This window comes from Chrysemys picta, chromosome 1 (genome assembly GCF_011386835.1).
Source record: "Chrysemys picta bellii isolate R12L10 chromosome 1, ASM1138683v2, whole genome shotgun sequence".
Classification (NCBI taxonomy): Eukaryota; Metazoa; Chordata; order Testudines; family Emydidae; genus Chrysemys; species Chrysemys picta.
In genome coordinates this window covers 233,670,043-233,696,080 of record NC_088791.1, presented here as the reverse complement: position 1 = coordinate 233,696,080, position 26,038 = coordinate 233,670,043, and the positions used below count along the sequence as shown (strand labels likewise).

General features: G+C 42.5%; 1 protein-coding gene across 3 annotated transcripts in view; it reads right to left on the bottom strand.

The window, feature by feature from the left end:
- OCA2 (OCA2 melanosomal transmembrane protein) overlaps positions 1–26,038 on the bottom strand; it is a 351,992-nt gene that overhangs the window by 236,771 nt on the left and 89,183 nt on the right. For all 3 annotated transcript variants that reach the window (XM_065580822.1, XM_065580824.1, XM_065580823.1), the window contains 6 exons: positions 24,630–24,728; positions 23,420–23,608; positions 19,000–19,057; positions 17,259–17,331; positions 1,527–1,684; positions 32–114 (listed from right to left, as the gene is read on the bottom strand). In XM_065580822.1, the coding sequence (XP_065436894.1) occupies positions 32–114; positions 1,527–1,684; positions 17,259–17,331; positions 19,000–19,057; positions 23,420–23,608; positions 24,630–24,728 (660 nt within the window). The remainder of the gene's footprint in view (positions 1–31; positions 115–1,526; positions 1,685–17,258; positions 17,332–18,999; positions 19,058–23,419; positions 23,609–24,629; positions 24,729–26,038) is intronic.

Below are 26,038 nucleotides of genomic sequence, written 5' to 3'. Positions count from 1 at the left end.
CAAACTTTTATTACAGTTGGTTTCTGCCAACCTGTTAAGTATCTCAAAGATTCTAGTTGTGATAACTTGCTCATTTCGTCTTGAGTTTAAAGGTAGAGTCCAGTTGTATAAGACCTGCAAGAGATTCAATTTAACAACACCAGTAATTAAAGATCAGTAAAAGTGGTGCATGGCTCTGTTCAATTTTTCTACACATTTTTATTTTGGTGTCTACACAGTTGGGTCTAAATTCTGGTATACACCCAAGATGTTTGGAGATCATTGACCAATGGAAACTGCAGCCAGAATTTGGTCCTTTACATGGAGAAATGACTATAAAGAACTCAGGAAAAACAGCTTCTGCAACGTTACATATTGCTGCACACTGGTATGTGGGCAAGTTATCTGAATGCATACTGGAGTGTGTATTTTAAATATGGGTGCAGAGATTCTCTCTCTTTGGAGCCAAAAGGGATTTAAAGAGACAAAGTCCAGTTAAAAATCGTAGCCCAGATTCTTCATTCCTGCTCTGTCCCCTTGTCTCAGACTAGCAGCACAAAGAATAAAGAAAGCAGTCTTAAACCCCCAGCTGGGGATACCTTTGGAAAAGGAACCCCTGGTGGCATAAAGTCAACATAGATAATTTTTAGCTACCTGCCCCCGCCCCAGTGTCCTGGGCAGTCCAGGGAAGTGTCCAGCAAGAGGTGGGTGGCTGGAGCAAAATGTACTCTGGCTATTCCAAGTTAGCAGAAAGATCTCTTGGGGATTGTTACAGTTTGCACAAATTATAGCATCCCTCCCATCAGTAAGAAAGGCTGGTTTAACAGTATAATTACCTCGACAACATTGTGCCCAATGACGTTACTTGATGAGCTAATGGACCTGCTTTTATTAACTTATAAATAGTAACCATGAGTTTGTATGCAGTTATAATGCTGATGATTAAGGTGTGATGCAACAACAAATCAGAGGCCAAATCACCAAAAAATCACAGAATCACCAAAAAAAAAAAAAAAGTAGGTGTCTGTGGTCATGGTTATTTTTTAAACTATGTTGCTTCTTTTTATTTTCATGTATTACACATGCAGAGAGATTAACACACTTTATAGTACTCTGATTTGTCTCTCCCTTCAGTTAATCATCTCATTTTTTATGAAATCTGTTTGCATAAGTGCAAAAAAGCACCTTACGTCTGTTTCTTCATGTGCTTCTTTCCCCCAAAAACCTCTAGCCAAATTTCACTAATTTGATTTCTTTTTAGACAAAAGCACTTGTATGTTAAGTGTCAGGTCAGAGGAAATTGTCCCCAGAACTCATTAAGTTCCAAAAAGAGGGGTTAAATGCAATGTTGTAAGGTCAAGTTAAAATGTAATTTTACTATTTACTAATAACAACATAGCTAATGCCGACATCAATGTACATTTCACAGCAAAAACAAAAATCCATGTAATGTTGATGGAGATAACCCAGTATCAGTAAAAGAAAGGAATCTCAAAAAAAGACGTGACACAAAATTTCCAAAGACAATGATATGTGAAAACCATAACCTGTGGCTGACGTCTCCTTCTAGATCCAGGGTCTTCTATCTGCCCAATTTGCACTACTATGTATTCCTCTGCCCGCCGATCAACCACATCTGCTGCAAAAGGTCCTCCTAGTTCTAACTTCAGCAGAGCGGATTCACGAAAATCTGTAATATTCATAGCTGATGGAAAATCCGTTAAGGGTTAAACTTCCAACGGTAGTTATATAGGATTACACATTATACTGAAATCCAGTATATTACTTAACTCAGAGACAAAAAATGCAATATGAGGCAGTCTCTCAAATGCAATCGAAATTATTCTCAGAACAAAACCTATGTAAAAAGATTCCCACCCTGTGAAATGCAGCTGTCAGGGAGCAATTTTTTTTTAAACTGTGGTGCTAGAAGCCCACTTCTGGAGCGGCTGGGAACTGTGAATGTGGGAAGCAACTGTATCCCCACTCTTTCCAGTTTAAGTTAAAGGCTGTTTTGTTGCTGTAAAATTGCAACTAGATGGAAAAGGAAGTCAATCTTGTCAGGAACTAACAATAAACAACATTTCCACCAATTACAGGTGTCATGACCCACAGCTCCTGAACCCAGGCCTGTAAGGGTCATGGGAAAAGTCACACCTCCTGCTTTCTGCTCACTGCTCCTGCTTCCCCGGGTTGATTTCCTGGCATCCCAACCCAGCTTGACTCCAGACATCTGACTTGTGGTGCCTAACCTCCAGTTTGTCTCCTGCCTCTGACACCCTGGTATCCTGACCTGGCCTGACTCTAGTTCCTGAATCATGGTTCCTAACCTCCAGTTTGTCTCCTGCTTCTGACCTCCTGGTATCCTGACCCAGCTGACTCTTGACTCCTGTCTCATGACTGTGGATTCTCGCTTTCAGCACTAGGTCTGGCTGCCAACAACCCGACCATGACAACAGGCTTGAATGACACATTTGAAATCCCAGCTGCCATCTTCAGCAGGAGGTAGTTTTGTGCACAGATGCGGGCACACGTTGAGTTGGGCATCATGTGGACCACTCAGTAAAGATGTATATTCAACATGCAGCCAACAAAATTTTAGGATACATAAGGAACGGGATGGGAAATACTGAAAACAATATGTTACCATGCTAATGTAACTAATCTGGAATTTGACTTTTTCACAATTTTACTTACGAATTTTCAGCATTGAGGCCGTGGTTCAGCAAAGCCAATATTTACATTTAAGCACATGTACTTAGATCATGGAACTTATAAAAGTGCTTAAGAGCATTGCTGAAGTAGGGCCTTATCACCTGATATTTAATGGGGGTATTTTACAAAGAGATGTAAAAATGTTGCAACATTTTTACAAATTCATGTCAGGCAATTAATTTGTTTTCCAGAAAGACGTTTCACTGCCCATAGTACTGAGAGAATTGAACAAGGAAAGAAAAAAAAACACAACTTAGAATTTTTAAAGCATTCTTACCAGTTTGAACACCTACAGGACAGCACTTTATCCCACTTTTAAATAATCTCTAGTGAAATAACTAAAGTTATTCCGGGTTGACCACACACTGATTGTTTTAACACAGAAAGTTTTGGTTTGATATTTGAAGTTCCTACATCTTTACAAAGAATTACAATGTTGCACGTTCATTAGTTCTCAGCAGAAAGGCTGAATGAGCATGGACACTGAACCACCCCTTTGTGTTAAAAAAAAAAAAAAAAAAAAAAAAGGTCTCTCCAGGTCAGAGTTATTACCAGTGCATAATGAGGAAGCATGTACCTCTGTACCCTGACTTGTGGAGAGAAGACTGCAGTCTCCAGAGCTGTCAGAACATCTCACACTTTTCCCAAGCAATGAATCCACTCAAACATTTATTTTTAATTTGTTTAAAAGGGATAATTACACAAGATGATGAATTAAAAAATGCAAAGCAACAATGAAGAAGTCAACAGTTGTTTCTTTAAACAAATTCCAAACAGGAATATTCAAATGCTGTCCCTACCAAACTTTATATTACATTTCTCTTCCATTGCTGCAGTTTTCCAGGGTGGCTTGCTCTCCACAATTTCCAAACCCAAGTGCAATGGCACAAATCTTTATTGAAACCATATTAACAGCTCTAATGAGAGGCATTAATTATTGTCTTTCAAAAGTCTTGCTGACCTGTATTCATTAACCTAATGACTTGGGGCACCTTTGACAGCCATTATGTACACCATTATGAGTGCAGCCAATAATTTATTTCTACAAAAAAGCTTCAGGTGCATATAATTATGGCACCTTCCTGCCACACAATACATCCAACATAAATCCTATAATTATACAGATGACACATTCAGGAGCTACTACAGAGGAAACAAAGCCATAAGAGAAAGGAACACTTATTTTCAAGGTATGCACAGTGGTGCCTTCATACAAAATAGTTTCTTCTTACATAGCTTTATTTTTCATTTGTCACTGTTCAAACATGAAACCATAAGAAAAAGCCCTAGCAAGAAGGTCCTATATTTGATTGCACATGAAACTTAATAACTTTCGCAGGTCTAAGCTGAGAAACTTAAATTGAAATCCCATTGGGGTTACCTCCTTCCAAACAATACTCAGAATCTCATCTCTTTTCCCCAGTTATGTCACTGCAGATCATAGCCTGCATCTAAGATACAATCTGATGTTCTCAAAACACTTTTGCTGTGGAAAACTACAGCCATGTTTCTATGAGTCAAACTGGGACCACTTTCAAAGGTCTGATTTTAATGTCTGCTCATTTTAATGATTTCAATGTATTGCTTACTGAAGCTTGTCAAAGCAAAGAGATGCACAAAACATTTGCAGGGAAAGACCCAACTCACACTGAGCCTGGGTTCAAGGTTCATTATACTCTGTGCACCTGGAGAGAAGAAGTTTTCCCAATAGGGGAAACTGGCAATTTCCTTTCCACCCAACAAGCCCCAAGACTCTTTCTTACTACAGCTCCCCTGCCGTGAAGCACAGCCCCTGCTAGTGGCACCAGCCTCTTCCTGGTGGGGGGGTTGAGGTGGGCCTTAGCCACCCCTTACATGGGGCCCGCCCCCGGCTCCTCTTCTTCCCCCCCTCAAAGACCCGCCAGAAGCTGGAGCCAGGCTGTGATGAGAGCTGCCCAGGGAGCCTCCACCTGCCGTGGGCGGCGTGCCCCGGGAGTGGGGACACTAGCTGGGGACTGCTCTCAGGCACCCCAGCCCCTCGCCTAGGGCAGGTGGAAGGTCCAGGGGTCCCCACAGCAGCCCGGGTTCTCTCGGTGGCTCTTACCACGGCCTGGCTCTGACTTCTGGCCTGGCCAGGGGGCGGGACCTCAGGGGAAAGAGGAGGAGCAGGGGGTGGGGCCATAGTTCTGGTGCTGGTAGTCCCCCCACTTCTACACAGGTTCTGGCATTCCTGAGGGGCTCCTCAAACTGGCCGGGGCCCCTGGACATGGGCCCTATGGGCCCATGTGTTAATCTGCTGCTGAACACACCAGGAATCCCAGGGTTCTTCTGGGAGTACAGGAAGTATTCTGATTCCTGCTTCACCCACACACGTACATCCCTCCTCCTTTGCTCTGGCTAGCAGTGCACGAAGTGCACAAGGCATCCCATAATGTTTAGCAAAGTGCACCAGAAGACCTAAGGGGTTCCAAAGTAACTGCAGGAACTCTGGGGTTTCGCTTCGTAGCATATATAGTTGTTAAAGAAACCCTGAAACTTCCCCGGCTAACTCTCTCAGACAAATGAGCTACTGACCCTCAGCTAAGCAAAGAACTGGATACAGCAGAAGCCTGGTACGGGGAATCAGGCCTCTTGTCATCTCAGAAGAGACCTTGGATTGGAAGGGAGGCAACTTTCAAGATTATCCTTTCCACAGAGATCAAAGGTGAGAGCAATGGCCAGCAGTGTCCCCACCAATAGTAGAAGTGGGGCCAAAGCCACCTATTATCTGGGTGCTCCTCTGGAGGTGATACCAGGCAGGGCCGGCTCTAGGTTTTTTGCCGCCCCAAGCAAAAAAAATTTTGGCTGCCCCCCCGTCCCAGCCCTGGGTTCCTCGCCGCACCCCTCTGCCGTCCAAACCCTGGGCTCTCCTCCACCACCCACACCCTCCTGCTGCCCCAGCCCTAGGCTCTCCCCCCTGACCCACACCCCCCTGCCGCCCCAGCCCTGGGCTCTCACCCCCACACCCAAACGCCCCTGCCGTCCCAGACCTGGGCTCCTCCCTACCCTCCTACCCCCCCACCATTGCCCCCCACACACACCTCCTGCTGCCCCAGCCCTGGGCTCTCCCCACCCCCCCACCACTGCACCCTCCTTCCGCCGCAGCCCTGGGTCACTGGTAACTCGCTCCCAGGGCAGGTCATTCAGCAGGAATTTTAGATGTGCACAGAACACAGACAGAATTGGTTCCCATATGGTTACAGAACTGCAGTAAAGTGGAACAATTTTCAGCTTGTGTGATTGGAGGATATCTGGATGCATATTATAAGACTGTCCTCCATAAATGAGGAAAAGTTGAGGTGCCTTTATTATTCTTTTGTTCCACTCTTTCTTTCTATGGGGAATTTGCCAATGCAATACCACTGTCTTCCTTTTAAACAAACAAACAAAAAAAGGCAATGGCTGTTGAAAATAGCCTTATACAATAACCACTGGAAATTCTTGCTCAATTTTATCCTACTTTTTCTACAGCAAGTTACAGTGGATCAGTATATTTGATTTGGGAGAAATGAAGTAACAACTGCCCAAACTGAGCTTGAGCACTCCTAAATTCTGAGGTGTTCAAATCTGGAAGGCAGGTGCTGGGCGGGGCAGGGGGCGTGTGGCTCCGCAGGGGAGCACGGCAGCATGTATGCAGCAGCGTGTCTGGCGCTGCGCGAAGCCAGAAACGGTGGTCTGAGTGGCACGGTAAGGGGGCTGGGAGGTTGGAGAAGGGGTAGGAGGTTCTGGAGGCAGTCAAGGGACAGGGAGCAGGGGGGTTGGATGGGGCGGAGGTTTGGGGGGGCAGTCAGGGACAGGGAGAAGGGAGGGTAGATGGGTCAGCGGTTCGGGGGGGGCAGTCAGGGGACAGGCAGCGGTTGGATAGGCATGGGAGTCCCAGGGGTTTGTCAAGGGACAGGTAGGGGGTGGGGTCCTAGGGGGGAACTTGGGGGGGGGGTCTCAGGAGCAGGCAGTTGGGGACAAGGAGAAGGGAGGCTTAGATAGGGGGTGGGGTCCCGGAAGGGGGCGGGGTCCCGGAAGGGGGCAATCAGGGGACAAGGACCAGTGGGGCTTAGATAGGGGGTGGGCTCCTGGGGGGCAGTTGGGGCAGGGGTCCCGGGAGGGGGTGATCAGGGGACAGGGAGCAGGGGGGGTTGGATGGGTTGGGGTTTCTGTGGGGGGCAGTCGGAGGGAGTGGATGGTGGCAGGGTGGGGCTACGCTCCCTCCCCGTGGAGTGTCCTATTTTTTTAATGTTAAAATATGGTATCCCTACTCACAGTGCAGCTCTCCATTCACTGCAGCATGAGGTCTCAGCTTCCTCACTCCCTCCCCCTCTTTCCTGTTGGTAGTGGCCAAGGGAATGCTGGGAAATGTAGTTATTTCCCTGCTCCAGGGCTGGCTCTATAGGCAGGGAGCTAACCAAGGAACTACAGCTCCCAGGGTCCCCTGTTGGTTCTTAGCTCCCATGCTGGATCCCTGCTGCCCCTGCAAATGGGCTGCCCCAAGCACGTGCTTGCTTTGCTGGTGCCTAGAGCCGCCCCTGATACCAGGGATTTTGGGGGAGGACTGAATGAAGGGCAGCTATGAGTTGGTGGTTTCTTGTGGGATGGAGGGAAATGTTTCCTTGGAGGCTTCAGTTTGTTAAAGTTCACAGCTCGCTCTTTGCCTCGTATTTGTACTATTAATGCATTTAAGGTTCAACCCTGCAGGGTGCCCCCAATCCAGCAAAGCGCTTGGGTACATGCCTAACATTAAGCATACGCCTCAGTTCTTTGCTGGATCAGAGCTAGAGGGCTCAGCATCTTGCAGACAGTACAAATGAGTACAGGGGGACACTTAACATTTGTTCTGCAGCAGGAAATCTGAGCAGTATATTGATTAAACAGAGGTACGGCAATAAAAAAACACCTCAAAAAGGCAAACACAAAAGATTAGAGATGCAATAGGATTTTTTAGTCAGTCACCAAGACTATTGTATCTAAGAATGGGGAGAGGGGTGAGTTGGTTGATTGTCATTCAGGGAAAGGAAAACCCCTTTTTGATATTACTGATGAACAGCTGCCCCCAGCTCTTCATGGCATTATGATTAAAAGGTTTTACAATGACCTCTGCCTGCTCCATGACTGAAGTAATTGCAGTGATCATTCAATCTGTGATTTCAAAACTCATGCACCTTCAGCCATAATCACAGTAACTAACATCCTCAACTCCTCGCTCTTCTTTTTTCCTTCTTATTAGCTTATATCTTTTTTTTTTTCCCCAATGTCACCACTCCCCACATACACTGAAAAACTCTAAATAGTTTTGTTGAAAATCACTGACCAGAAACACTTTGGCCTCATATCTTATCGGTCAATTTAAGAGAGAGTTGTGAATTGCTCAGAACTTAGCCACAGGACGAACCTCAAATATTGCTAATATCTATGCTGTGGTAGCACAAAGACACCAACCAAGTTGGGGGCCTCACGTGCTGGGTACTGTATCAACACATAGTAAATGGCACTCCTTGCTCCAAAGAGGTTACAATCTAAAAGAAAAGACATAACAGGTGGATGAGACAAACAAATGGGTCAAGGAGGATGGACAAGAACAGGAAGTCATGATATATGAAGAAAATTATAACTTAATTAGCATCACAGAGACTTGGTGGGACAACTCCCATGATTGGAGTACCAGCAATGAGGGATATAGCTTGCTCTGAAAGGATAGGTATGGGCCGGGGGGAGGAGGCGGTATTGCATTGTACATCAAGAATGTATACACTTGCTCTGAGGTCCAAGGGGAAGTGTTGAGTCTCTGTGTGAGTATAACAAGGGGAAAGAACCGCACGATGTTACGGTGGGGGTCTATAACAGACCACCAAATCAGGAAAAAGAAGTGGATGAGTCATCCTACAAGCAGGTAACAAGATTAGCTAATGCACATGAGCTAGCATTAATGGTGGATTTTAACTTGCCTGATATCAGTTGGAAGACTATTGCAGAAAAACCTAATACATGCTGCAAATTCTTAGCATGTGTAGGGGACAGCTTTCTGATCCTGAAAGTTGTGGAAACAACTGGGGGGGGGGAACATTTTGGATTTGGTTTTGACCAACAGGGATGAATTAGTTGCAAATGTGAAGGTGGTCGGGAACTTGGGAGGAAGAGATTGTGATCTGATAGAATTCAAGATCCTATGGAAAGAAGGACATGAGAACAGCAAAACAGGGACACTGGACTTCAGAAAGTCAGATTTCAACCAACTCAGAGAACTAGTAAGCAAGGTCCTGTGGAAAGACTAATTAGAAAGAAAAGGAGTCAACAGGGGCGGGCAGTTCTTAAAAGATGTAACACTAAAAGCTCAACATCAAGCTATTCCGATGCAGAGGAAAGATAAGAGCCACAGGAGGTCAATGTGGCTGCACAAGGAGCTTTTTAGCTATCTAAAAATGAAAAGGGATACATACAGGAAATGGAAGGAGGGCCATGTCACCAAGGAAGTATACATGAGAATAGCGAGAGCGTTTAGGGAGAAAAATCAGGAAAGTCACAGATGGCAAGGAATGTTCGAGATAACAAGAAGGGGTTCTTCAAATATGTCAGACAAAAAAGAAAGATAAGGGATGGTTGGGTCTGCTGCTCAATGGAGAAGGTGAGCGGGTAATGGGAAATGATATGAGGGCAGAGCTGCTCAATGCCTACTTTGCTTCAGTCTTCTCACATAAAATAACATGTGACCAGATGATTAGTAAAATTACCATAGACAATAAAGGGGAAGGGATGCAGATCAGGATAAGTAAAGAACACATCAGATCAATTTGAATGAATTCAAATCAGCAGGGCTGGGGCTATTCATTTGAGGAATTCACTGAAAGAATTAGCTGAAGAAATCTTGGCACCACTAGCAATATTTACAAACTCATGGATGACAAGAAAGGTCCCAGAAGACTGGAGACAGGCTAACATAGTGCCCATTTTTAAAAAGAGGGGGGAAAAGGAGGAGCTGGGGAACTATAGACCGGTCATCCTGACTTCAATACCTGGAGCAATGTATAAAACATTCAATTTGTGAATACCTGGAGGATGAAGGGGTAATCACTAGCAGGAAGCATGGATTTACCAAGAACAAATCATGCCAAACCAGTTTGATTTCCTTCTTTGACAGGGTAACTGATTTGGTGGATAGGGGGAATGCGGTGGACATAATATACTTGGGACTTTTGACACTGTCCCACATGATATTCTGATAAGTAAATTGAAGAAATGCAGGTTTGGCGGAACTACCATTAAGTGAATACATAATTGGTTAAACAACCGCAAACAAAGAGTAATTATTAATGGAACAAAGTTGGATTAGAGAGAGGTCTCAAGTGGGGTTCCACAGAGATCTGTTCTGGGTCCAGTGTTGTTTAACATCTTTATTAATGACCTGGATATAGGTATAGAGAGCATACTGATCAAATTTGCAGATGACACAAAGCTGGGGGGGGTGCCAATACTTCGGAAAACAGAGCTCAAATTCAGAGTGATCTTGATAAATTGGAGAACTAGGCTATAGACAACAAAATGAAATTCAACAAAAACAAATGTACGGTGCTACACTTAGGGAAGAAAAGCCAAATGCACAAATACAGAATGTGGGGGTGGGGATAACTGGCTTGGCAACAGCACTGCTGACAAGGATCTGTGTAGTTGTGGTGGATCACATGCTCAACATGAGTCAGCAATGCCATGCTGTTGCAAAAAAAATATATATATATATATATATATATATAATTATTTTTTTCAATTTTAGGTTTAACAGAGTCGTAGCCTGCAAGTCACAGGAAGTAATAGTACCACTCTACTCGGAGCTGGTTAGGCCTCAAATAGGTGTCCAATTTTGGTCACTAATGTATAGAAAGCATGTAGAGAAACTGGAAAGGATCCAGAGGCAAGTGACAAAGATGATCAAAGGTATGGAATGCAAGCCATACGAACAAAGGCTGAAGGAACTGGGTATGTTTAGTTTGGAAAAGAGGAGATTCAAGGGGAACGTGACAGAGGTCTTCAGATACTTGAAAGGCTGCCATAAAAAAGATGGAGAAAAAATTGTTCTCTCTTGTCACAGAGAGCAGGACAATCGGTTCAAACTACAGCATATTAGATTAAATCTCAAGAAAAGCTTCTTAACAGTAGAACAATGCCTCAGGAGGTTGTGGAAGCTTCTTCACTGGAGGTTTTTAAAAGGAGGCTGGATAGCCATCTGTCTTGGATGGCTTACCCACAACAAATCCTGCATCTTGGCAGGGGTTTAGACTAGATGACCATTGTGATCCCTTCTAACCCTACAATTCTATTATTCTAGTGTGCAGTGTGTAGGTAACAAAAAATAATCAGATGTGCTCAATTCTTAGCCAGTCGAGGGCAGTAATCACAACTCACCACCTGCCTTGTCATTATTAGAGTGCAGTTATAGAAGAGGTGAATTTTGAGGGGCGATTTGAAGGACCAGGAAATGGCATTAGAGTCTAATTGGAAATTTCCCCAATGTATGGCAGGCACTGGCACAAGAGAAAGTACAAAGGTACTTGAGGGGGAAGTGGACAAACAGGTAATCAAGGCTGCTATCATTGACAGAGCAAATGTGGGAGCTGACAGCTCGATAAGCTAAATGTGAGGTCTTGTGGGAAAGAAGTGGCTCAAAGCTTGGAAGAATTTGAAGGAATCTCAGAACTGCAATGCAACGGAAGGTGTGAAATTTATTACCTGCAACACTTTTTTTTATAGGAGCCAAACATTTCTAGTTAAAGAGAGAAGCATTCAACTAAAGATAATTGTAATAGGTGAGGCAAGGTAAATAAGTACTATGCCAAAGAAACACAGACTCTTCTTTAAATGAGGGGGAGGTGGTATATGGTTGGATTGCACAATTCCTTTTTAGCATACAAGAATCCCAATTACTTTTTCATTTCAGAAACCCTAGTTCTATTATGATGCATTGATTTGCTCCAGACCTCTGTTCTCTATTGCCTGTACAACATACAAATTTGTATAGATCAGGGCAAAAGTTATTAGAAACACAGCATGATGAGAAGCACAGTAATGAATGTGGAGAACACCTAGCAGTTCAGAACATCCTAGAAAACCAAACTTATTTTCATTATGGGAGAAATGCAGAAATACTTCTCTTGGCAGTTCATGGTTTTCTAATTAATGAACTCAGATCATTTGTGAATACTGATGACTGTGCAGTCAAGTAGGCCAAAAAGCCTTGTGTATTAGGAGTATTCATCCCTAAACTGAGAAGCATTGGGTTTTGTTAATGCATCACTGTATCTTTTCTGCTATTTTTAAAACCCAGTTCCCAAAGGTGTATCTTCTTATTAATTATTGATACTTTGCACTTACCTGCCTTTCATTCAAAGATTTGAAAATATTTCACAAACATGACAACAGCGTAGGGTGACCAGACAGCAAGTGCGAAAAATCAGGATGGGGGTGGGGGGTAACAGGATCCCATATAAGAAAGAGACCCCAAAATCGGGACTGTCCCTATAAAATCAGGACATCTGGCGATCCTACAACAGCGTATTGAGCCTTGCCAACTGCAAAAAAGGGCCTGCTGCATTGCACTGGCACAGAATACCTCTTGTGGCTGAATGAGCTCTTAAGTCAATAAGTTACAAATGATTTGAAAAAAAAAGAAATAGCACCATCACCATTTTGGAAAATTATATTAAATCAATTTAATTTGAATCAGGGTCAGTACAGAAACCAAATGCATTTGTGATCAAAATAGTACTAAAGCAAATCCTACAGACATGGAAAATCTCCATGAAGTCACTGGAGGGGGTGGTTTTCTGGTATTGCTTTTGACAGCTGCAGCCTAGCTACCTCAGTGCTGTGTGCCAGATGTGCCTTGGTGAAATGGGCAAAAGCAAAGAGAAACAGCAGTTCAGAAGGAGGGACATAGAAGATGATGGGAAGAGAGACAACTAGGGATAACAACAATAGAAAGAAAGGGAAGGAGGGAGAGAAGATGGAAAAGAGGTAGTCATAGGTAAAATGAAAAGTGGAGAACATCCATCCCAGTAGAAAAGCTCCTACTGCCAGAGATGGGAAGTACTGCCTCCAACAAAACTAATTCTGGTGCTGAGAGACAGTGGGCATGACAGGGAAAACAACAAACATCAAACTGAAGCTGGAAAGGTGGAAAAAATACAAAAGGGGAAGAAGAAAGAAGGGTATTACTCGTTTTGGCATGAAAATGCTTACAAATTCTTGGTTTTTCATCGAAAATATTTGTCATTAGAAGTTTTCCAACCATCTCCAGCCTGTACAAGCCTCTGCATTCCCACATCAGCTATATTTTGCTTTCAAAATTTTAATGCTTTCCTCTATTTCTCTCCAGCACAGTTAATTTTGAATTAGCCATACTGGCAGTGCCTGCATAGACTTTCCTGTCAGAACTGAATCATTATTATTTTTCACTGATCTCTGCCCTTTCCAAACACAGAAGACAACAGAGTCAAATCTAGAGAGAGAAGTTCTGTACCTGGACTCATGGTACTATTCCTACTAACCTTTGTGGGAAAATTTTGCGCTCACATAGAGACTGATCTTGTGAGACAGCAAGCTCCTCACAAGATCAGACGTTTACATGAGTACAGGCATCAAAGGGAGATGCACCCATGAGAGGAGAACAGGGCCATATGTTTCTAATTCACACAACAGCAGATATTAAATTGAAAAAAGTGCCATGGCTGCCATCAGAGATTAACTCAGGGACCTCCAGAGCCCAAAACAAGAGTCTCTAAGCTTGAGCTAATGAGCCAGTGTCACAGACATAGCTGCCCCGTAGCATCCCTTGCTGGCGAAGCATGGCACTGGCACTAGGGATGTTCCCTGCCTCAATTTCCCTTCACCTGGATTTTCTGTGTCTCAGCCATCTGGCTAGCTCACTCTCAGAGTTCAATTCCTTTCTGGGGTGACAAAAGTTCACACAAACAAAAAGTTCTTTCTTATTGTTTGGGCTCCACTTCAGCTCATCCTCTGGGCTCAGTTCCCAGCCTCTTCTGGGCTACTTTTAAGTCTCTCTGCTCTGGGATAGAGTGCTGACTCCCAAGCTGCTTTCCCTGGAGTCCCCTCACAGCCTCAGCCTCTCTGGGCTACCTTTCAGTCTTCCCTGCTCTGGGATAGTGCCCTGACTCAGGAGTCTTTCCAGAACCTACTTCAGGGCCTTTCACAGGACCCCAACTTGCTCCCTGTGGTTCCTCCCTCTGAGTTCTCTGGCCTTTTTACAAGGTTCAGGTATTAACCAGGCTGTTACCTGACGCCAATTAATCTTACCCCCTTGGCTGGAGGCAGCTAACTATGGCATAGGTGGGACTAATTGAACAAGGCTGCCTAACCCCAGGAGTCCTGGCCCTTAAAGGGCGGGCATCCCATCACAGTCAGGCTCTGCAGTGGAGATCTGTAACAGACCCTCATCTTTTGTAGGACAGGCACAGAGGACACGTAATACACACTGTCTAGTGGGATGCATAAGTTCTCAGGGCAGAGACCTTTCCTATTGGTCCCTAATTCACCATTCACATATGTAGCACTCTAGAACTAATATGGCAAACAACAATAATATAGAAGAAATGCAGTCATTCCAAAGTATGGCCTCTTCAGTAGAATTCAAGAGAAACAAATACATAGAATCTTAGGACTTGATTGGACCTCAAGAGGTCATCTAGTCCAGTCCTCTGCACTCGTGGAAGGACTAAGTATTATCTAGACCATCTCTGCCATCCTGATAGAGATTCAACAACTTCCTTAGGCAATTTATTCCAGCGCTTAACCACCCTGACAGTTGGGAAGTTTTTCCTAATGTCCAACCTAAACCGCCCTTGCTGCAATTTCAGCCCATTGCTTCTTGTCCTATCCTCAGAGGTTAAGAAGAACATTTTTTCTCCCTCCTCCTTCTAACAACCTTTTATGTACTTGAAAACTGTTATGTCCCTCTCAGTCTTCTCTTCTCCAGAATAAACAAACCCATTTTTTTTTCATTTTTCCCTTCAATCTAGACCTTGAATCATTTTTGTTGCTCTTCTTTGGACTCTCTCCAATTCATCCACATCTTTCCTGAAATGCGGTGCCCAGCACTGGACACAATACTCCAGCTGAGGCCTACTCAGCGTGGAGTAGAGTGGAAGAATGACTTCTTGTGTCTTGCTTACAATATTCCTGCTAATACATCCCAAAATGATGTTTGCTTTTTTTGCAACAGTGTTACAGTGTTCACTCATATTTAACCTGTGGTCCACTATGACCCCCAGATCCCTTTCCGCAGTACTCCTTCCTAAGCAGTCATTTCCTATTTGTATGTGTGCAACTGATTGTTCCTTTCTAAGTGGTGTACTTTGCATCTGTCCTTATTGAATTTCATCCTACTTACTTCAGACCATTTCTCCAATTTGTCCAGATCATTTTTAATTTTAATCCTACCCTAATAATGATACCATGTATTACCTGCAAGCCTGGCAGTGCTTATGAATATTTCAGTCTGTATGTAGATATTAATTCCCTATAGTCTAATACTTAGATTTCAAGGTACTAAAAACTCAGATTCAACACCAGAATATTGGTGCATTTAATCATTCACTAAATGTTCATGTATAATGAACAGCTCACATTAGTAATAATAGAAGCATCAAATTAAAATGTCTTCCCTCCTCACCCCCTGCACAGGTTCCAAGCAATGGTGCCAATTAGAGATGTCAGAAGTGGGGAAATGAAAGAAATGCCCCCCTCCCTCAAGGTTTTGGCACTTGCTCAAAGTTCCACAGGCTATGAAGCTGGGGCGGGGGGAGATGCTCCAAGCACTTTTAAGCAGTGGTCCCCTACTACATCAGTACGGCTGCTGTTGGAGCAGTCCAGAGCATTGCTCCAGCTGTGTGGTTGCAACATCACTGAAATTTGACCTGGCCAGCCCTCTATCCAGACAGAAGGGCAACTGGGCCAAATTTCAGTGGGTGTCATTGTGATCTGATGCATGGTGTCACAAGACCACTCAAATCTGACCAAACTGCCACTCTGTACAGATGGAGGGGTGGCCAGCCAAATAGTGTTGTGACCTGGTATATGGGGAATCTGTCCCTGTACAGTGAAATGCAAGGGAATCTACTGAGAACTGGACTCCTTGCAGCATCAGTTCATTCACTCTGTGGGTAAGAGAGAGGAGAAACTCCCCAGCCAAAGGAGACCAGGGGTCCGTGTGGGGTGTGGAGCAGGGCCTGGAGCAGGGTCCCTGCCGTGGAGAGGGCAAAGATCAGAATTTGTGCTCCAGAAAAATATCTGAATTAGCACCCTTCCAAAACTAAAAGGGACCACTGTGATCATCTAGTCTGACCATAGAATTCCCCCAAAATAATTCCTAGAACATGTCTTTTAGAAAAACATCCAATCTTTATTTAAAAATTTTCAGTGATGGAGAATCCACCACAACCCAGGGTAAATTGTTCCAATGGTTCCATTATACCACTGTTAAAAATGTATGCCTTATTCCAGTCTGAATTTATCTAGCTTCAGCTTCCAGCCATTGGATCATGTTATACCTTTTTCTGCTATCCCGAAGAGCCCATTATCTAATATTTGTTCCCCATATAGGTACTTATAAACTGCCATCAAGTCACCCCTTAACCTTCTCTTTGTTAAACTGAATGAATTACACTCCTTACGTCTAGTGCTATAAGGCATGTTTTTTTAATCCCTTAATCATTCTTGTGAGTCTTCTCTCAACCTTCTCAAATTTATCAACATCCTTCTTGAAATGTGAACACCAGAACTGGATACAGTATTCCAGTAGCAGTCGCTCCAGTACCAAATAGAGGGGTAAAGTCACCTCTCTGCTCCTACTCAAGAATCCCATCTTTATACTTCCAAAAATTGTGTTGGCCCTTTTGGCTGCAGCATCATACTGGGAGTTCAACTTCATATCATTGACAAAGGAAGCAGTATTCCACCATCATCATCATCAAGGACTCAAAGCTTCTACTCAAATCTCCATCACTGCGTACATTTTTCATTTTCTAAATACAACTTTACTGGACATTAACAAGAAAAAAAGATTCTGTCCATCTTCTTGCTTACTAATTATTACAGGTAAACTATGATAAGGGTTATTTATTAAAATGTATTATTAATAACTTTAATTCACATTTAAACTGGTCATATCTTTAAGGGAACTAGTTTGGGATTTTTCTGTCATTGTGACCTTACACCTCTGTTGTTTACATTTTGCATATTGTGGTCAGGTTTCATTATGAACTTCAGTTCCCTTTTTAAGACATGAATAGGGGTCAAGTGGTGTCCAGTTGAAGAAATAGGAAAATCAGGCCTCTGCACACTTCATTATCATTTACATAAGTTACTATGGAAACAGGTTTGTGAACAAATTAATTTGCTACCATAAGGGCAGTTAGGTAGCATCACAGACTCTAAGGAAATAAATCGCTGTAATCAGCAAAGCAGCCATTTTGAATCAGCTTATCATCAGTATAACCGATGACCGCACTGCTCTCTTTGATTTTTAAAGAAAATAAAATGATAAAGGATACAGTAGCTTTCCAATGGTGACACAGCCAACATCTGCCAGGGTGCTCCTTGATCTGGATAAATGCTAAATAAAATCTATGACAAACAAAAAATGGGCATACATTGAATTGTTACAGAGTTGCTCTATCTACCTAGTCTGTCTCAAAAAATATATGAAATGGCCTTTCTTGAACCTTATAAACAAATGCATAATTCACAATAATGTTTTCAGGTATATTTAATTCCAATTGCTGATATTTCTCTTAAAACTAGGCCTGTGACTCTCAAAAAGAGTGAGTGGTATTGAGGTGTAATCCCTCACCACATTTAAACTAGCAAAGTCATACATTTTGTTTATTGTAATCAAGTATCTCCCAGGACCAAGTTGCAGGCTAGTTTTAAGTTTCTGCCAGGTAGAAAAAGATTCCTCATGTCAGGCAAGCAGATAATTTCCAACCCTCCAAAACACTTGCAGAGCCTTGCAGCCTAACAGTTCACAGATTCCATTCGGACTGTCCTTACAGTCAACAGCAGCAATCTGACAACTCAGCTGCAGAACCCCCTCAGCCACCTCCCCTGCTATGCCTCTAGCTTCCCTCCACTAGAACACTGTGACTGCTACTGAATCCTGGATCAGTGTCTCCCTCCATTCTTTTCCTGCCTCCACCTTTCAAGCGTTCGATTTGTTTCATTATAGTACAGTAGGGAGCAACAGAGCCAGGCAAGGAGACACTTAATTCGGGAGCTGGCTGCCTCCACCATCACTGTTGATCAGTTAATATGAGGCAAGGAGGATGGAAAAGCCAGGATAATCATGAAAGAAAGGAGGAGAGAAAATGAGGATCCCAGAAGGGAAAGAGTGAGAGGAGAGAACTAGAATCAGGCAGTGGACTAGAGGGGGGATTTGAGGAGAGATGAGAAACAGCTCATTAGAGATGGAAATTAAAAACACACACACGGCATTTACAGGCAAGAGGCACTTGTGGACGGGGAAAAGAGACAGGAGTATTAGAACAATGAAAAGAGGAAGAAGGAAAGAGCAGAGATTATAGAAGGAGAAGACAGAGGAGTATGAGGAAAGGGTTATAGAGACAGAAAGAGAGAGGAATTAGAATTAGGACATCAGGCAGAATGGGAGAGATTTTTAAGAAGGGCTGGGACTGGGAGAACTAGCTAGAATATGAAGCTATATACTATTTTCACCCTCCCTGCTTTATTCCTGGGACAGTTTCTCTGTCTTCCCCAATGGCTGCTAGAGTGCAGCCTTCTGCAGCTCCCCTCCCTGTGCTAGCTGACCAGAAGTGATACCGGCAGCCACATTTTAGCAGCCATTGGGGAAGGCAGAGAGCCCACATGAGGTTTTGCAGGGCCTGTTTTCCACTCTGCAAGGAGTTCCATGAGAGTTTGAAGAGGAAGTGGAGGAGTTAGTGTGGACATTTTGACAGAGGAAGAAGCTGAGCCCTGAAGGCCCCCAGTTTTGAAGCGGTACTTGAGGAGCCATTTCAAAATCATTATACACCTGCCAGTGACATACATGCTAATTAACTGGACCTGCCTCCTCTCCAAGCTCCTTTGGGGGCACAGTTTGTAGCATGTGGGACAGTGTTTAACTAATTCACAAGAGACCTGTGCCTCTTTTTGCCCATTGATCCTCACTCCCCTGAGAGGATTAAATTTAGCCTTAAGTGACAGTAATTCCAATTTAAAATCATTACACTAATTCTAATATATTAAATGTAAGAATGTTGCAAATCCAATACTTACAGAGCACACCACTACAAAGATAAAAAGGGTTGAAACTTTTAGGAATCTTAAACAGCATCTGAAAGGTAAGAATAATGTTACTTATACATACAAGAGTACTGAATATGGGCACTAAAATGCAAGTAATTGTCTATTGCCATTCCAGAGCCCAATCTTGTCATCCTTACAAATACAAAGTTACTTTTGACATCAGTGGAGTTTTCCTTGTATAAGAACTTCAAGGCTGGGCCCTAAATACATTTTACTTGCTACACAAGAGGCACACCATCATGGCTGACTTCTCCAAAATTTGATCAATCCCTCAAAATATTTCTAATACGTACCCTGAAAATTATTGAAAAAAAATCATAGTTGTAAGAAGGGAATAGACATTTGGAGTCCCGCAATAATAAAATTACACCTCTACCCCGATATAATGCTGTCCTCGGGAGCCAAAAAATCTTACCGCGTTATAGGTGAAACCGCGTTATATCGAACTTGCTTTGATCCACCGGAGTGCACAGCCCCGCCCCCCCCAGAGCGCTGCTTTACCGCATTATATCCAAATTCATGTTATATCAGGTCGCATTATATCGGGGTAGAGGTGTATCTCTTTAAAACATCACCAGTTTCTGGACATTCACAGATAAACTATCAGAACCTTGGTTTTGATTTATATTTTACATTATCACAGTGAGTCTGAGTACACTGAACAATGACTTATTTTAAAAAGATTCAGTGCCATCAAATATGCTAAAAATCTCAGGAAAATATTTAGTATGTCAAACCAGGCTTGTTTTAAATTAAACTATTTTCTATTAAAAATTTGCATTTTCCAGTAATCAGTTTTTACATTTACCACTTAAAAACTACGTCCTTGTGTCTTGTATGTGGGAGCTCTCTCTCTCTCTACTAATTATTTTTCTATTTGTCAATACTATACGTAAAATCAATGTGTGATAGAAAATATACCCCAGTGTTCACACCCTACATGCTACTGGAATAATGTTTGTACAAGGTATGCTTTGTGAGGTATCAATAAATATCTCATAACTTGCTGATCAAGAATATCATGGCAAAATGCATATAGCAACATTATATGTAAAGTTTGAATACAAGCTGAAATCACGACTGAAGTATGTTTTCCAGATAAGTCTGGGGAGTGCCCAAACTAGTTGCTGAGAGAGGGCAAGCTGACGCCTCAGACAGGTGGAAACTAGGCTGATGAACCATTACCCGCTAAGTGGCCAGTCTTTGGCAAGGAAGGGGGCAGGGGCAAAAAATCTACATCTTATCAAAGAAACAGCATGGAGTTTCCTTCACTAGACTGCCTGTCACCTTGCTCCCAGCTGGAAATGCTTCTCAAATGGGGGACAGGACTACCAAAAGAAGGGGCAGATACCCCAAGACACCCTTTCTCTCTCTGTCTCTGATATCACTCCTAAGAGGACAAGGGAAAAAAGAAGTTGGACTTGGTGGGAAGTGTGGGTCCTGACCAGAAGAGTTTGGTCAGCAACCTTGCTGGAAGCATATGGTGATAAATCTTTGAATCTAATATAGTTTGTAGTTAATAAACTTGTTTTAGTGTTTTATCTAATCCAGTGTGTTTGAATTGGAGTGTCTGGGTAACTCTATTTAAAATAATAAGCTGGCATATTATTCCCTTAAGGAATAACAGACTTAATATATTTGTACTGTCCAGGAGAGGACTGGGTAGTACAGGACATACATTTCTGGGGGAAGATCTGGGACTGTGTTGAGGTCACTCTTCAGTATAAGTAAGGCTTGTGAGAGCCAGGGTTTAGCTGTCAAGCTGCAATTACACACAGACCCTCAGCGTGTGGCTTGCCTGCTGGAAGGCTGTTTGTGAGTGGCCCAGGTGGGAGCTACTACAACAAAGCATTATAAGGCACCCAAAGGCAGGGGGGACACAGCCCCCACTAGTCTGGATTATGCCCCAGGTATGTCACATTGTTTTATATTCACAGTACCAATGGGTTCTACTTTGTAATTTGTCTCTTAAATCTCTCCATTAACTAAAACCATGGATGTCTCCCTAGTATTTTAGCTAAAAGTAAACATTAAAAAATCCACTGCCTTCTGATAGAATGCCAAGTGAGTGGGTTGCTTTAAGCCTGATGGGGGCAAAGAGAAAAACATCCCAAGACACTAAAATTAGTTGAGAAGGGTCTAGTTCAATAACCAGCTGCATTAAGAGAGTCATTTGTGTAATAGAAAACTAAATTAGACAAGTTTCAAAAGATTCAGAAGTCATGTTTGAATCATAGTGGAAATAAGAGACAGAAGGGGAAATAAGTCCTAGGATCAAGATCACTGATGGGAAAATTAGAAACCATGTAGGTGGCCACAGAGTGATCCAAGCTGCAAGGCAGCAGAGAAGCAGGCTCAGTCTATTTAAAGTCTTTCATCTAGAAACATCAAAGTCCAAGCTATTGAAAAATGGAAAATAGCAGAACAAAAAAGGTTTGAAACTCAAGGCAGCAATGACCAATTTTAAGTTACAAAAGCAATTACCAGCACCTCAGGATTGATAATACGTGTGAGCTACAACCAAGTAGGATGTGTGAAGAACACCCAGTACATGTCTTTAATTATATATTTTGTTTCTCTCTCCCACATCTATTCTCTGCCTCTTAACAACACACTACTATTTACGTACTTTGTTAGGATTTTTTAATATTTTACAAATTATTAAAGCCCTGTTCAGATTATTTTAGATTTAATGCATTTGATAAATCTTCAGTCTGCACTTTCAAATTATGTTTCAACAGTTCCTATTGAAACAAGAAACATGATGACAACTACATTGGAAGATACAATAGAAATCAAGAGGCGTTAATTGAGAAGTCCATAACTACTTGTCCTTAAATAACAAATTCATCCTCAGGGACTGACAAGATATAATTAGAAGCTTCTGAAAAATGTTATTTTATTGATGAAGCATAGCATTTGGGGGAGAGGGTTGTTTGGTTGATTTTTGGCACTTAGTATTACCGGAGCAGTGCTTTTAACAGCTTACAAACCAGAAATGAACAGCCTTTGACTTAACCGTATTTAGCAAGTACAAATTCTGTGCCAGATTCTATCCTGATTTATACCCCCAGGGGAATCCCACTGGACTTCAGTGGGCCTGCATGAGGTGCCAATCTGGGAAGAATTTCCCCTTCTTCTCTAAATTTAATGATTTTGAGCCACATCCTCTGCTAGTAGCTCCATTAATATCAATGGAGCTATGCTAATTTATACCAGCTAAGGATCTGGCCCTTTATATATATTCAACAATACGGCAAAATATCTCACAAGAAAATCCACCAAGGAAATATAGTACTTTCCCAAAATGTAAACGTATGTGGTTTTGCAAATGATTAAGTAAAGGAACCAAGCAGGACTGAAACATCATCAAATATTGGCTCAAGCTGCTAATACTGCAAAGAAACAGTGCTGGTATAGTTGTCAGTATTTATCCAAGCTGTGCTAACTGTAGCCAATACAGTTAGCCTACTCTGCTTATTCAACAACAATGGAGAATAGGGAAAATCCCATGTTATTTAAATATCCCTAATTAGAACTGGAAAATAAACATGAAGCAGTGAGCTAAAACAAAGCACATTGTGTGATTTAGCCAAATAACGTTTTGTAACAGAGTGGCAGACTCTAGGAACTGGCATAAGATGCAGGGCACTTATGTTGAGTAACAAGAGATATTTGAACCCTGTGCGATGCTGCCAGGTGATTACTACAGGTGCAAGTAGAATATAAAAAGAGTGCTGTAGTTTCTAGAAGGGGCAAAGGGAACTAGCATCTGGAACAAATGGGTTCTGCAGCTAAAATCTAGGAAAAGCCAACACTGACCAATTATAGGCTTAAGTTCAGGTTGTGTTGATAACATTTAATTTACCCCAAGAAAGAAGTAAATGTAGACTTTATACAAGGTCTGCCTACTTTAGATAACTGAAGGATGCAGGTCTGTTTTGGCACATTTTGCATTACAGTACATATAAAAAGCTATTATGATTATAATAAAAATTTACGAAGATAGTGGTAGTTAAAAACTATGCAAACAAAAATTTATCCAAGCAGCAAAACCTATTGTGGAAGATCTTGTGGTATTATTCACAAAATGAACACAAAGAACTTAAAAAAAGGCATATAGACATATTTTTCCCTTATATAGTATTTAGTTAGAGACCTAAGACAGGTTGCGAGTAATAACAAGGAGCCATAAATCTTAACCAGATTTCATGATGAATTTCAAAGGGTGTTTTGGTTTTGCTTAAAAATTGATGGTACAACATGACCCAGAATATGGAGTGTTATTTTACTCATTTGCAGAAATGAAATCATTTTCAAGACATCTGCCTTTGGTTATTGACCCTTTCAGAAGTAACAAAAACAAACCAAGCAAGCTCTGGATTCATACCTCATCTTTGATAAATTGAACTTGACATGAAGATTGTCCAAGAGTTCATATTTCTCAGAGGAAGCAGATCTAGACAAGCTGGCCATTTCACTGCCTAGGTGAGACCTTTGCTCAAATTCTGCAGAGCTGTTATCCCATGAATCATCATCTGTGGTAAAATCTGGATTATGAAGAGCCAGACATCGTAACCTACAAAACATTTTTAATAAAAAATGAATAAATGATTTCCCTTAATTTAAAAATATACTGGTTTATATCCTGATTTTGCATATTCTTAACTTTCCTGTGATTGATTTCACTGGGAATACTCATGGTAGTCAAGTTAAGCATGTGCCTAAGAGTTTGCAGAATCAGGACATTAGTGTGATGGCTGGTGGAAGAAATGGTATCTGGCTGAGATTCTAGGAGCTACACAGAGTCAAGTAAATTGTGTGCGTTTAGGAACTGGGCAGTGCAGACGGCTTCTCTGACAAACCTCTGCTTCATGAGAGTGAATCTCTGCCCTGTCAAACACCATGCATTTGCTGCAGTGAAGAGAACAGCTCCAGTCTGATGACTCATGGAAGGTTGACTGGAGTGCAGCTAGTCTCTGGCCTGGTTCCCCATCTCTGTGGCCTGTGGAAAGGCTAGTGGAGAGGGGAAGAAGTAGGGCTGTGTGAGAGGCACAAGGAGAAGAGTAACTGTGCAAGGGCAGCTAGGGTGTAAGGGAGTCTGTGAAGGGGCAGGAGTTGGAAGGTGCCCAGTCTATATGCATCAATGTTTTGACACATACTTTGGTTCACTGGGGAGTCAATAGAGTACCTCCATGAGGGAAGAACCCTTGATGCGCCAGTGTCTCAGTGCATATAAGAATTGGCTCCTTGGTGCACCAGGGATTGGATTCTGTAGGCACCAACACATCAGCACATCACAAGCTTCCTACAGCACTGCTGTCTCAGCTCCCCAATGCATCAGGAAGCAGCAATATGTGAAGAAAATCCTATGCACTGGTATCTACATGACAGTGTCACTCACCCTACAGCTCTCCTCTCATCCTCCTTCACACAACCTACTTCTTCCCTTTTCCTTCCCATTTCCCCATCATATTCCACTAAAGTCCTACTCTGCTCACAACCCCTACTGTCTAGGCTGCCTCTCTGCAACCCTACAATCAGAATGTCAGAAGGAATGATGTAAAAGCAATCCTTAATTTGAAATAAAAATAACCCACCCATTGTCCTCAGAGGAAACCTTCAGCAAAGGCGTCTTCTCTGTAAAGCAGTTGTCCTTTGACCTTGCGCTGAATAATTTCGGCAAACCAAAGTGGTACCTTAAAAATAAATAAATAAAACTATACAGATAAATCAACAGAATTGTTAATTCTCATTTTAACGACTCCCTAAGGCTCTACACAATATTTTATTAGCTAAAAGTATATTTATATAACTAATTAAATATTAACTTATCAAGTGGTTGCTTCCTAAAAAATTGCAGGCAAAATTCTCTCCATTCTTCACTGAGTGCAGTCACCCGCTGATTGCATAATTTGTATTGTTCCATGTGCCTAACTTCCCACAGAAGTCATTCCACATGTGCAACCAGGGCAGGTATGCAATAAAGATCCACATTGTGAATAAGAGTTCTATACCGCAAATCAGAAAAAAGAATTTTATGCTGCATTTGGACTCAGATTTTTTGGCAAGACCAAAGTGATGCTGGATCAGAGGAAAGAAACCCTTTGAAGAACTGGCTGACACACCTGTCTTCCTCCTTCCATCCACGGCAATCCCCACTTCTCCCCATTCATCAAAGTGGTTGTGAAGTTTGGGGATCATGTTTGATTAGTCATTAACCATGGATAATCAAATAGCATCTGTGGTAAAAAATGGCTTCCTCCACCTCACTAATAAACTTTGCCCTGGAGGAGGATCTACCCATAGAAATCCATGCTTTTCACCTCTAGAATGGATTTGAATCACTGTATTCAGAGCCAAGGATGGGAACGATGCAGAGGTTCCAATATGCATCAACCTACCTCTTCATTGTTGCAGGCCACTGTGAACCCATCATCTCTTTGTTCTGATCCCTCCACTAGCTCCCATTCTGCTTCTGTTGCTGACATAAGACCTTGGTCCCAATCTCCAAAACCACAAGTAAGTTAGCACGCAGCTACATCACTGATCACATCTCTAAATCCATGATCCACTGAGACAGTTGTCACTTTATCCACTGCAAGTAGCCAAGTTGAAGTCAGAGGGACTACTCACATTGTGTGAAGTTAAATATGTACATAAGACTTTGCAGGACCTTAGGTGTCCAGTTCAATCTGCCAGATAGTTTCCAATATTTGTTATCTGCTAGCTGTGCTATGGCCTATGTGAACTGAAGATGGTGATTTCAGTAGATGGTCTACATCTTACACGCATGCCCCGTTGTAAGCACCTTGTTAGCAATCTCAGAAGAAAAACCAGGAAATGATTGGGCATTGGGACTGAACTACCTGGTCCCTCCAGATCAGGGTTCCGGCACATTGGCAGTGCAGTGTGAGATTCATTGTGATGGTCTGTTCTGTGAAGAGATGGCTCCATTCTCGAAGGCTGTCAACATGCCATCTTTTTATGAGCTTTTCATTCACATAAA